The sequence below is a fragment of the Ascaphus truei genome, chromosome 16, assembly GCF_040206685.1.
Source record: "Ascaphus truei isolate aAscTru1 chromosome 16, aAscTru1.hap1, whole genome shotgun sequence".
NCBI lineage: Eukaryota > Metazoa > Chordata > Amphibia > Anura > Ascaphidae > Ascaphus > Ascaphus truei.
The window spans coordinates 38,850,598-38,864,574 of NC_134498.1; the positions used below are offsets into that span (position 1 = coordinate 38,850,598).

Below are 13,977 nucleotides of genomic sequence, written 5' to 3' on the forward strand. Positions count from 1 at the left end.
CTCAGCATTGTGTGCGCGAGAAGGGATCTCAGCATTGTGTGCGCGAGTAGGGATCTCTCAGCATTGTGTGCGCGAGTAGGGATCTTTCAGCATTGTGTGCGCGAGTAGGGATCTCAGCATTGTGTGCGCGAGTAGGATCTCTCAGCATTGTGTGCGCGAGAAGGGATCTCTCAGCATTGTGTGCGCGAGAAGGGATCTCAGCATTGTGTGAGCGAGAAGGGATCTCAGCATTGTGTGCGCGAGAAGGGATCTCTCAGCATTGTGTGCGCGAGTAGGGATCTCAGCATTGTGTGCGCGAGTAGGGATCTCTCAGCATTGTGTGCGCGAGTAGGGATCTCAGCATTGTGTGCGCGAGTAGGGATCTCTCAGCATTGTGTGCGCGAGTAGGGATCTCAGCATTGTGTGCGCGAGTAGGGATCTCTCAGCATTGTGTGCGCGAGAAGGGATCTCAGCATTGTGTGCGCGAGAAGGGATCTCAGCATTGTGTGCGCGAGAAGGGATCTCAGCATTGTGTGCGCGAGAAGGGATCTCAGCATTGTGTGCGCGAGAAGGGATCTCAGCATTGTGTGCGCGAGAAGGGATCTCAGCATTGTGTGCGCGAGAAGGGATCTCAGCATTGTGTGCGCGAGAAGGGATCTCAGCATTGTGTGCGCGAGTAGGGATCTCAGCATTGTGTGCGCGAGTAGGGATCTCTCAGCATTGTGTGCGCAAGTAGGGATCTCTCAGCATTGTGTGCGCGAGTAGGGATCTCTCAGCATTGTTTGCGCGAGAAGGGATCTCTCAGCATTGTGTGCGCGAGAAGGGATCTCTCAGCATTGTGTGTGCGAGAAGGGATCTCTCAGCATTGTGTGTGCGAGTAGGGATCTCTCAGCATTGTTTGTGCGAGAAGGGATCTCTCAGCATTGTGTGTGCGAGTAGGGATCTCTCACATTGTGTGTGCGAGAAGGGATCTCTCAGCATTGTGTGTGCGAGTAGGGATCTCTCAGCATTGTGTGCGCGAGAAGGGATCTTTCAGCATTGTGTGCGCGAGAAGGGATCTCTCAGCATTGTGCGTGTGGGATCTCTCAGCAGTGGGGAGATGGAGCTGCACAGATACACACTACTCACCAGGCGGCTGCAGCTCAGGCGGAACATTGCCAGGGCTGGGAGTCTGTCTGACACAGCAGCAGCAGCAGGGCTCACATTGCACTCTTCAGCCCACAGGCACCATGCAGCAGGCGGTTGCACCGGGGGGAGATAAAGCTGGTCTGAGCACCGGAGACCCGGTATCTCCCCTGACTTCACCCTGCTAGGGGATCCACTCGTATTGTCAGTGTGTAAAGCGCTGCGCACACGGCTGGCGCTCTATGATCGTGGCTGACATGAATGATGAGCTTTCCCCTCCAGCACTGCAGCATGGAAATCACTATCATGCCCCCTCCGGGAGGAGGGCACAAGGTATATACCTATCCCATAGGTCTCAGACCTGGAAGTCACAAGCCTCCTGCATAATGTACAAGGAGGAGAACAGAAGCAGCACTGGGTTTCTCCCCTAGATCCAAATCACTGGGATCGCAGGGACACAAGAGATCCCCTGAATGCAGTGATCCCTTAATTGTATGGATGTGCATATACCCAGCCTCTTCCTCCCCTATCAGGATCACCCACTTCCACTTTCTGTTTTTGGCCCCTCCTCCCCACTCTATGTTGGGGAGGGGATTGCTGCTCCCCTCCTAGTTTTGGGGAGGGGATTGCTGCTCTCCTCCTCTCTGTGTTGGGAAGGAGGGCACTTCTCTGCTCTCCTCCTCCTCTTTGTGGATTCATGGGACTTGTAGTATTTAGTGACAAGAATAGACTGACTATATACACAGCACCTAAATGGTCAAAGAAAAGGATCATGAGGGATCCAGCAGATTATCATTTTTAGTTTGCGTTAGATCTGGAGAACCAGTTTGGCAACTGGGAGGTATTCACAAAACCAGTATGTCAATGAGGCTGAATTGTATTATCATAGATCAGTGGTTATTATCAACCTTTAAAAAACGCTTTTCCCTACTGCTATCCAATGTATCTGATAATATTATTGCCAGTGTGGCATCTATATATTCTGTATAGTGTGTGAGTGTGTGTGTTTGTGTGTGTATATGTATGTGCTGGCAGAATCACTCTGCTCTTTCTTAAATCTGTCTCGGCGTCTCTCCTGCTGAAATCCCTCTCCTGGCTTCCTATCAAATCCCGTATCACACACAATTCTCCTCCTCACTTTTAAAGCTTTACAATCTTCTGCCCCTCCTTACATCTCAGCCCTAATTTCTCGCTATACACCATCCCGGCTCTTGCGTTCTGCTCAAGGATGTCTTCGTTCTACCCCTTTTGTATCCAAAGCCCTCTCCCGCCTTAAATCTTTCTCACTGACTGCCCCACACCTCTGGAATGCCCTTCCCCTCAACATGTCCGACTAGCACCTCTCTATCCACCTTTAAAACCAACCTTAAAACACACCTGCTTAAGGAAGCATATGAGTAGCTCGATGGCTGATAATTAACACCTCACACACTAACCTTGGCCCCTTGCAGGTGCACTTATTGGAATGCCCTCCTACTGTCTCTGTACGTTCTTCCTACCAACCAATTAGATTGTAAGCTCTTCGGAGCAGGGACTCCTTTTCCTAAATGTTACTTTTAAGTCTGAAGCACTTCTTTCCTTTGTGTTATTTATATCTTATTATTTATACTGTATGATTGTAACTATTACTGCTGTGAAGCGCTATGTACATTAATGGCGCTATACAAATAATGACATACATACGTATGTGTATATGTGTGTGTGTGTGTGTGTGTGTGTGTGTGTGTGTGTGTGTGTGTGTGTGTGTGTGTGTGTGTGTGTGTGTGTGTGTGTATATATATATATATATATAAATTGCTGTGTTAGAACAGTTGCAATATTGCAGAATAAAAGAGTACTTCAGTATTAGGGGATAGCTTTTTTTATTTGGACTAACTATTTATGTCATAGGACAAGCTTTCGATAGTTCTCCTCTCTTCCTCAGGTCGGCAATACTGATTAACAAAGGAATATATGGCTAAAACAGTGTTTTTATATATAGTATTTAAAGGTTTCTCAAAATCAGAAAATGTTAACAAATCCATACAAAAGCGATTGTACAAAACCTAGGTACTGTACAACATTTCTGGTACCACTAACCCCTTTTTTAAGTCCACTTTGACATGAAAAAGTTGTTCCCATGTATTCATCATGCTGCATGTTACAGGCTCCTCTGCATTTCTATAATTGCAGGACAGATTAGCACCATGGTGTGCATGCTTGTGAAGCCATGACGCATAGCCCCTCCCCGTCACAAAATAAGTCCAGCATCTCTGCCCATCTGTCACGAATAAATGTGTGAATAAATCTTCATAGCATATGTTGGCTTGTTGTGTTAGTTTTGAGTGCTGCCCTCAAAAATTCTATTTATATTTCATAATTAACACATGCAGACTCCTGCATCTTAAACGTGTCATTTTATGTATTAAAGCTTGGTTAAAATATTTTTGCATTTCATACTCATACCAGCGTCTCCCCTGCTGAAATCACTCTCCTGGCTTTCTATCAAATCTTGCATCACACACTCAATTCTCTTCACTTTTAAAGCTTTACACTCTTTTGCTCCTCCTTACATCTCAGCCCCAATTTCTCGCTATACACCATCCCGACTCTTGCATTCTGCTCTAGGATGTCTTCTCTCTACCCCTTTTGTATCTAAAGCCCTCTCCCGCCTTAAACCCTTCCCATTGACTGCCCCGCACCTCTGGAATGCCCTTCCCCTCAATATCCAACTAGAACCCTCTCTATCCACATTTAAGACCCACCTTAAAACATACCAGCTTACGGAAGCATACGAGTAGCTCCATGGCTGGTAAATAACATATCATACATTAACCTTGGCTCCTTGCAGATGCACTTACCAGAACGCCCTCCTATTGTCTCTGTACGTTCTTCCTATTAACAAATTAGATTGTAAGCTCTTCAGAGCAGGTACTCCTTTTCCTAAATGTTACTTTATGTCTGAAGCACTTCTCCCCTTCATATGTTATTTATTTTATTTGTTATTTATATGATTGTCACGTATATCACTGCTGTGAAGCGCTATGTACATTAATGGCGCCTAATAAATAAAGACATACATACATTTCATCATGATATTAAAAGCTGTGACATATGCACCCATGTTTTAAAAGGTTTCATAGAAGATCCAAATTCTCTTGGCACTTCCATTCATTACTTTCTTCCATCCAATGAAATGAACACTAGCCACAGGGAATATGGAGGAAGTACTGTAGATATTTGGCAGCATCATCCATTTGGCCCTGTGACAGGTAAGCATAAGGTTTACTTTGTGCAGTGTTTATGAAATTAAAGGCAAAGTGGGTTGAAGTTGGAAGATGCACAAAATGTGACGGAATTACATTTTGGAGACTCATCGTGGTAGGAAGAGCTAATAACACCTGTGAGTGTATTGTCTTGACCGTACCTGTCCCTTTTATATGTCGTGTACAGAATATAGTGGTCCACTCTCTACCTGCCCATTGCACTGTTTACAAAGTGTTGAATAACTCTTCATTTGATTTGAATTGGCAGATGAGCCGTGTTTCAGTGTTACTATATGGCTGTATTGTTGGCTAGATGGGAGTGGTTTTCGTAAAAAAGAAAATCAACTCTATATACAGTAGTTGGAATGGAAATCCTTTTCGTAAGAGTGTGATGGGGTTCTTCTTCTTCTTATCTTATCCCCTAATGCCAATCCTACCCCCTACCCGAAAAACATTAACCCGTTACCCTAAAATCCCAGGACCTATAGATTTAACGTCCCTTCTTTAGAAAATTGTTGCTGACTTGACAGTAGTGTTTCATGCAGTTTGTGACACTCGCCTAAAGAATTGACTTTACGGTTCCTGAAAACTTGCTATATCCTTGTAACAGGAAGCAAGTTGGCTATTTAGTGGTCAGTTAGCCAGTGAAACATATCATTATTAACTTTCCAGCGGTATTGACAAGAAACCATGTGTATTGACAAATCGATGATACTGTACTTTATTTTGCGAATTTTTTTTATAATTCTTCTTCTAACAAAAAAAAATGGTCCGAAGATTTTCAAACTGTCCTTTTCTTATCTAACAAAAACATGTGGGTGCTTCATGAACACTCCCTCTACACCAAGGGTGGGCATTTATAGTCTTGCCACAGTGACCAAGATGCCTTTTTCTATTTAAGGGGCACTCTGGCAGGATTGTAGAGTAAGAGGTTCATCTTGTTTAGTCTTGTGGTTAATAACAGTGTGGCCATTTGACTTCTTTCTAGGTGTCGTGTGTTTTTAGTTCCTTTGGCCTTTCAATTGTATATTTTGGGGGTCCCCTTCCCGCCCCCATCACTACTTCCAAGGGGTGACAGAAAACGAACACCCGGGATTGCTGCTTTGAATGAGTATAAGCTGTGGTTAAACCAGTTTGTAAATCAATACCCTATTATGGATAATTACTTTACTGTACAAATCAAACCAAGCAATACACAATTGTCCCATAACATAAAGTCCTTTCAAAAGCAAAGAAAAATGACTACCCACATTAGTGCTTAATGTCTTGTAGCTTCCTTCCAAGCATGGTCTGCGCATTGTGTTGTAAAAAACTTATTTTTTTACAAACACACAACCACAGCAAGCTCTAACCCCAGAACCCACCACATCATATACATATATATTTATGTAAAAAGGGGAGCTACTGAGCGTGACCAAATGTATATACCAAGACAGAAAAGCCCAATGCTACATCCAATTTGACAAAATATATAGTAATTAGTAGATGGTTAAATAGTGCAATAATATTCTCATGAATAAGGGTCATTTGGTTAAACCCTTTGGCCAAAGTGTTATAAGCCTGCAAGACAACGCCAAGGCATAACCAATTTTGCAGTATGGATAGACTCACTGCAGTCATTCTCCCTCCAACAGAGGTAAAAGGGAAGTTTCAACAGTTTAGTGTTAGGACCTGCAAATTTGGTTAGACCCAGTAATAGCAGGGTTATGCAATGAAATGATTAACTCAACCAATACCAATACACAGATCGTATTGTTATTTCAAGTCATCCGTTCACAACGTATTTGTACGTTTTGTTGGTAACTTTATGTTCACTTCTATTCAACTTACGAGGTTTTGTAAAAAGTGTAATTTCATACTATTGATGTAATTTAAACAGTTGATAATGCTACTAATCTGGAGAAACTCTTCAAATGATCAGAATGATATAGTAATGCATCATATATTTATTTAGTTAGTGGCAATGCCTATATAAAATAGAGACATGGAGGGGAAAAAACATGTCATTTTAGTTGAAACAACAAGCCAAAGCTCCCTTCTTCTTATCGGGTTTTGCTGATGCCCTGGTTGGTTCTGGTGGCGTTTCTGCTTTTATCGATGTTACTGAGATAGGAATACTTTTTTCACTGGCGATTGATTCCGTTTCGGAAGTACTTGATATTTCATGGACAATATCTTGGGATGAAGAGCAGGAGTTTACTGCTGGGGTCGGGGAAGCCACCCTCTTAGGTTGAACTAATGGCTTCTTTTCTTCATCAGGTTTTTCATTTGCTCTGAAAAATAATTCATGTCATAAGTTGCATATCTGATTTGAGCTTTGCATGTCTGCATCACTCTATCTGCTTTGGGTATTGAGACATTGGACCATATTTACTAAGTGGTGCTATTCATTAAGAGACCTTCGCTGGGCAACACCTTTCAGCTCATTTACTGGAATGGACTATAAAGTGTCTTAGGCTTGTATTATAGCAAGCGCTTGCATGTGTGCGGGCGAACACGAGGTTGCACGTGGCGCGTGTTTTGTGCCTATAGTCCACACGATGACGCGCGTGACTAGAAGGGGTGGCCATGATGTCACAAGGGTAGGCCTCACTGTGATTGGCTCACAGTGTCACTAGCACGGCAGCCGCTCAAAAATACATTTATTTTTGTATTTTCACACAAATATGTCTGCTGTGCACCCACGCATCAGCACTGGATACACTGTCATAGGGAGACAGGTATTTTACATTGCCATGGACGCGCTTAGTATAATACTAGCCTTATAGGTCATTATCTAGACATTTGAAATAAAAGCGTGCCCTCCCTGTTCTTCTTATTGATTTGAATATAGACACCTCATTCAATTCTATGCATGACAATATTTGGGGCATGAGAGATAATCTCATAAAATATTGGGTTTTAGCTGAATGACAATTCAATAAAACATGTCCTTGTTGAAACCACACACACACACGTGTGCGTAACAAAATAGGAGATCCACTGTACGTTCAGGTATTAATTAAAAGTCCGTTTATTCAGTCCTTCATATTAGCAGAAAGCCCGAAATATAGAAGATACCGAAAAGCAATGGTCCCTATTTTCCTGAGGCCAGAATATCTCTGGATTTGACAGTGTTCAAGAAGAAGGCATGAAACCAGAGTGTGCTAAGAATCCCCGGAGGTTAAATAAAAGCTGTCATTTGAACTTCACTCTGGCTACCTACAACTGCCGGACTCTCCAGTGAAGGAGCACTGCAAGAACCAGAAGATTATCTTGAAAATAATAAATGGGATATTGTTGGCCTTAGTGAAGTAAGAAGAAAAGATGAAACCCTCATTGAGCTCAAAAGCGGACATCTATCCTATTACAGAGGTACATAAAATGGAAGAATCAGTGGAGTAGGCTTCATTGTTAACAAGAGATGGAGAAAGAACATAGTAGAGTATGAAAGTTCATCTGAAAGAGCAGCCAGAATCGTAATTCAGCTTACGAAGAGATACAGGCTTCAAATCAAGTGTGGGATCCAATATCAAGTCACTCAGACAATGGAGTGGAAGACTTTCACCAAAAACCAACCAATTTAACAACAAAGGATAGTGTCACCTCAAGCTTATTATGGGAGATTTCAAGGCAAAGACGAAGCATTGGTTGGTAAGTAGGGTTATGGCAACAGGAATGAACATGAAGTCAGATTGGTAGAATTTGCAGAATGGGAAATCTTATACATTATGAATTCATTCTTCTTCAAGAAGAATCCTGTAAGAGACATGTGCAGAGGTATTTGGGGAAATTAAACAATGACTTTCCGAGATGAATCCTCCATTTGCACTAGGCTGCAGGCATCTCAGCCCCCATTTTTCTCCGTGGGATCTGTGGACGTGTCTGACCCTTCCATGGTAGGTGAAGAACTTCGTTTATTTTTCCGCCTTTTTGTTTGTTTTGGACGACTCCGTCCCATCAGGGATACTGGGGTCTCCTTCTTTGTTTGAAACGTCAGCCGTTTCACTGTATCCGCCATGCTTTTCTTGCAGTTGCGTTTGCTGGCATAAATATTCAACGATCTGCTGCTCCCACTCTTGCTGCCATCAATCACGTTCGTTATCATAGAGACCGGTCTTTTTGGTGCGTACCAAGTTCAGGCACCTCAACCATCCTAGGGGTGCATTGTGGGTGCGCCTCGTTTCGGGCCCCACATAAGAGATATCTTCATCCTCATCTGTATCCTCATAGGACCGGAAAGGCCACTCTTCCGTGGGGTCAAGTTCATTACAGGAACACCACATTTTGTCCTCCATTTTGGCGGTATCAGGTGTATTTTTCCCCCTTACCTCGGGAGGTGCTATTGCAACGGTTTTCTCTTTATATGTTAGAACCCCAGCTGGTAGTTCTACAGGTGGGCAGACTTTACTTGCATAGGTCGTAGCTCTCACAGGCGTCTCTGTAGACTTTTTATTTTTCTTCTTTACTTTGGTAGATACGGATACATCAGCAGTACTGGGCACATCTGTGTTGCTAAAGGAGATGGTGTCTTGAGCACAGGGTGGTGCTGACATCAAGACACCAGGAACCCACCACCCACCAGAGGTTGGCCCCTCAACGGACACCAACCAGGCTCAGACACTGCCACAAAGGACCCCTGCTTACAGGTACCTCTTGGGACTTTGGGGGTTGTCGGTTGAAAAGAGGTTTATCCTCCCAGCCCTGCCAAGAGGGACTGTGAAAGTGAGTTAGCCCATACAGAGCGATAGGATGTTTTATTTAGTTGTGTATTTCCTTAAGACTGTATTATTTGACGTGGCGGGCCATTGTTTAATTTCCCCAAACTCGTCTCCCTGGTCATACAGTACCCCTCCACATGTCTCTTACAAATTTAAATAGAAAATGGACATGGAGTGAACCCAGTGGAATAAATAATTACATTGACTATATCCTAACTAACAAGAAACACGTGATTGAAGACTGCATGGTCCTTTTTTTCACCTTTTTGAAACAAAGAATTCTCACTGATTGTTTCACTGCAAATTACATCTGAATGTTAAAATGGAAAGAAGAAAACTGATTAAAAAGAAAACAAAAGCAATCAACATCTAGAACCTAAAGTAAAACGTGAGATAATTTCGACTAGAGCTGAAAAATCACTTCAGCGTGCTCTAAATACAGGGGGATATTTAAGAAACAATTATGAAGACTGTAGTTGAAAGCAAAGAAAAAACTGGAGGAATCGCTAACAAAAAGCAAGATGAGAAAATATCTGATGAAACAAACCAGTTTCTGAGGAAACAAGAAATGAAACAATCCTAAAACGTAAGAACAAGAATTGGATATGCAGAGATGTGCCAGACGGTCCCCAAATAGTATATATACATGCATACCCCGCATTAACGTACGCAATGGGACCGGAGCATGTATGTAAAGCGAAAATGTGCTTAAAGTGAAGCACTGCCTTTTTCCCACTTATCGATGCATGTACTGTACTGCAATAGTTATATACAGTACGTGCACAACGGATCTAAATAATGCATTTGTTACAGGCTATATAATCTCCCTGCTTGCGCACAGCTTTGGTACAGGTAGGGAGCCAGTATTGCTGTTCAGGACGTGCTGACAGGCGCATGCGTGAGCTGCCGTTTGCCTATTGGATGATATGTCCTTACTCGCGAGTGTACTTAAAGTGAGTGTCCTTAAACCGGGGTATGCCTGTACTGAAGATGTAAGAGAATGTAACTGTGATATGGTGAGGAAGACGAGTGAAGATAACAAAAGCTTAAAGAAGACAAAGCAGTGACTTTATGTTTGGACAGAAGCAAATCATTGCAAACAAGAGGATGGTTCAACAATAAAAGACTGATCACTCATCATAGAGAGAATTGGGGACTTCTACATGAAATTGTAAAAAACATAAATAACACAGGCATAATCCAGCACAGGAAGAGCGATTTGTATAAAACTAAGTTGACAAGTGGCCCAGACACCGTATACCCCCTCAAGTGGCATGTACACGCAACTTAAATATAAAACAAGTGAATACATCAGCCAAACATCCAACTTAGAAGAAGGATACAGCAGGCAGGGGTTATGGATGAAAATAAAGTGTATTCAATTGCAAACAGAAGGTTCCTGAGTGAACTGAACCATTTTTTTTTTCTATTTAGACTTTCAAATAAATGTTTGCATCTTAAACCCTGTTTGCTGTATCCTTCTTACAAGCTTGAAGTTTGGGTGATGTATTAACATTTTTAATATGTGTATTTATAATTTGATTTAAGGAAAATTGTCCACACATATTTTAAATATCTCTAGTAACAAACAGGGTAAATCTGTCCAAGCAACTTTAGTCGTGAAGGTTAAGAACACATCCTCACCTCTTAACCTTCTGTCTTGAGAGAACACGTCTAGTGTTGAGTAGCTGTTGGCTGTTTAACATACTCACTGTTCCCTCTTTGGAAGATATATCCTTTATGCACTTTAGAGAGTCTGTATTTTCTAAATGTTACTTCCCAATAAGATATCTTTTGGCTCCAGAAGACATCTTACAAAGTATTCAAGTGAACGGGATGTAAAGTCCCTACCGGGGTCAGTAGATGACTTTTGGCTGATAACATAGAACTGCTTAATAAGTATGGCTTAAAGTGAGCACATTGTTTTCCCGAGTTTTACCCTGTTTAAAGGAAATAATTAATAAACGGAGGAATATTATCATTTTATGTGTGAATCTGGGCCTTTTCTATAATCTAATGTGAATTCTGTCATCTGTAGAGGTAAAATAAAACATAGTACAATGTAACACGCTAAATGTAATCCCTGTACAAGAAAAATCTTATTTTGGTTGTAAAATCAGTTCTAATAACGAGTCACATGTCCAATAATAATGGTAAGGGGTACTCTTAGGCTGGGTCCATGGTGAGCGCGTGGCTGTGTGCATGATGTCACCGGCGGCGATGTGTGGCCTTGGTAGACGCAAGGGGGGGGGGCGTGGCCGTGATATCACGGAGCTGGTTCGCCCTCATTGGGCAAACCGCTCACGTGACCTGGCTTTCGCGTCGCAGAATCAAATGTATCTGATTCCTTGCACACCACACGCCCTATAGCGCTGGCGCACCCGCAGTTTATGGCCGCGATCATTGTCTTAAGGCATTTTGATTGCGCTGTGCGCGCACTCCTCCGCGCGGTCTCACCGATCATGGACGCAGCCTTCGGTGTGTCTTAGGTGCTACTTATTCATAGGAGTTCTTCGCATACTCCAGTTGTGTGTAGTCAGCAAATATCTAAGCGAAAACATGCACACAAACCAGCCTCTATGGTATAGTACCTTTAATATAAAGTTGAAATTAAGTAATGCTGTCCCAGAGAATAAAGCCTTTTAAAGCTTATCTGTGTTTGTTTCCTATTGGAGTCTCTGCAGACTGGCGCTCCATGTTCCCTCTGGTCCAATCCGGAAGTGCAGGTAGACGCACTTAAAAGACTTTATTCTTTGTGAGTTCATTACTTTATTTCTTCTTTTCAACTTGATAGGAAAGGTACTGCACTATACACAGGCTGCTTTGTGTGCACTTTTTCTCTTTTTAAGTAAAATAAAACATGAAATAAAAAGGAAAAAGATTAGAGAGCACTTACTTTTTCTGGGAATATTTGTAGCAAACGTAAATGCATAGCAGGATCATTACTAGGAAGACTAAGATAAGCACACATTCTGCAATCACTAATTTTCCTCTAATTCCCTCTGTATAATTTACTTCTGTGGGGATTTTGGTTTCTATCTCTTCAACTTGAAATCCTACCCAGAAAGAGAATAAACAAACGTTAGAAAAAATAAATAAATACAATTATATATATATATATATATATATATATATATATATATATATATTGTATATATATATATAGCAAATATTCCTGTATGCTCATTTGCATGCAATTGAGCATACAGGAATATTTGCTATATGCTTTCCTGTGGAGGGTTTTTGTCACTTTTTTTACTCACCATAACTTAACTAAGTATGTATGTATATATATATATATATATATATATATATATATATATATATATATATATATATATATATATAGTGATACCAGCACTGGCATCTAGGTGCTGGAAAGAGTTAATCCTCCCTGGAGTTGTCAGGAACACCTGAAATCTAATTAAAGCTGCAGTTCATGCAATATCCTGCATGTGTGTTTTTTTTTTTTTAATAAATCAGTTCTGTAGTAAGAAAAAATACTTTTAGCATTTTCTGTTTTAAAAAAAAACAACTTTGAAAGACCAATTTTATTGTATTCTATTTTAACAAGCATGCTTGTTCCTATAGCAACGATTTATATTCCCCATATTTAAAGATGTCGCCAAACTTTGCCAATCAATAGACGGAGAACAAATTGACCGGCAGCTATGCAGTTTTTTAGGTAAGTGGAGATTGTACAACTGAAACTATTGAAGTAAAAAAAAAACTAAAAAAAAAAAAAAAAACGGGAGCCTGAACTGCAGCTTTTATCAGCCTGGGCTGATCTCCTGAAAAACAAGGAAGCAGCAAGGCACAGAGAGACAGTTTTCCCCAGAGAAGGAGACAGAGGAGCTCCCCGGCTAACGGAGGCTGGCTAAAGAAATGTGAGAGACACTGCTGAGAGAGCTGTGCTGAAGCAGTGACTGCTGGTTACAGAGGAACACAGGAGTTTCCCTGACCTCCCGTGGGGTAGAATCCCAAAGAGAAGAAGGAAGGATGATAGACTGTGCTGAAGCAGGGACATCGCCAGATGGACTAAGATAAGCAAAACCCTTTCTATTGTTTACAAAGACTGTTACTGTATTGCTTATGCCAGGGCATGTTTTGGGCTGACAACCGGCTTAGCTGGCGGCCCTGATAGTAAGGGCCTGAGAAGTCAGTTCCCTGAATAGGGATAGGAATTTATTTGGTTTTCTTAAAGGGACGATGGGCCTATTCGTATTATTTATCCCTGTAAATAAACCCCAAGTATAAAGAAATACAGCGTTTCCTGCCTCATTTGGGATAAAAGAGACTACAATGTGGTGTCGGCATCACAATACATATACACACAATATATATATATAAGACCCGACCGACACCAGGTAAGTGAGTTACAGAGGCCTCATGCTTCCCCCGGTATTTAATTTAAATGCTGTGGGGAAGAGCGCGGGGCCTCTGTAACCGCACGCGCCCCCGTTAGAAATTCTCCTGTCCCCCAGTTCACCGCTGCTGTAGTACAATACTTCAGTGCTAATCTGCTCATGAGTAAGGGTCATTTAGTTAAACCCTTTGGCCAAAGCGTTATAAGCCTGAAGCCAACGTCTCTGCATGAGCATGCTGGGATTGTGTGTTTCTTACCTAAAATAGTAGTCTAAAATAAAGCATGTGTGAAAATGTGATTTGTTTCTCTTTTATGTTTTGACACATATTCAACCAATCACAAAATTAGATTTGCCAGCAAACAATTTAAGAGAAATATACCAAAGTAGTAAAATAAGGTGCAGTATACTGAAAACACAATTACAATAAAATATTCTGACGTTTCAGACGCCTGGTTCAAAAAAAATGTTTCTTGAAACATTAGTTAATGCAGTAAGCTGTGGGTGTATAATCTTTTAACATTGTATTGTATGTCTTTATTTATATAGCTCCAAAAGTGTACT

General features: G+C 41.6%; 2 protein-coding genes across 2 annotated transcripts in view; both read right to left on the reverse strand.

The window, feature by feature from the left end:
• Window positions 1-1,655, reverse strand: part of ATP11C (ATPase phospholipid transporting 11C (ATP11C blood group)) — a 114,427-nt gene extending 112,772 nt beyond the window's left edge. Inside the window, exon 1 of the mRNA XM_075573254.1 lies at window positions 1,108-1,655. Coding sequence (XP_075429369.1) covers window positions 1,108-1,134 — 27 coding nt within the window. The 5' untranslated portion in view covers window positions 1,135-1,655. The remainder of the gene's footprint in view (window positions 1-1,107) is intronic.
• A 4,658-nt stretch (window positions 1,656-6,313) lies between these two features.
• LOC142467233 (uncharacterized) overlaps window positions 6,314-13,977 on the reverse strand; it is an 85,857-nt gene continuing 78,193 nt past the window's right edge. The window contains exons 31-32 of the mRNA XM_075572665.1: window positions 11,946-12,105; window positions 6,314-6,622 (exon numbers count right to left, since the gene is read on the reverse strand). Coding sequence (XP_075428780.1) covers window positions 6,358-6,622; window positions 11,946-12,105 — 425 coding nt within the window. The 3' untranslated portion in view covers window positions 6,314-6,357. The remainder of the gene's footprint in view (window positions 6,623-11,945; window positions 12,106-13,977) is intronic.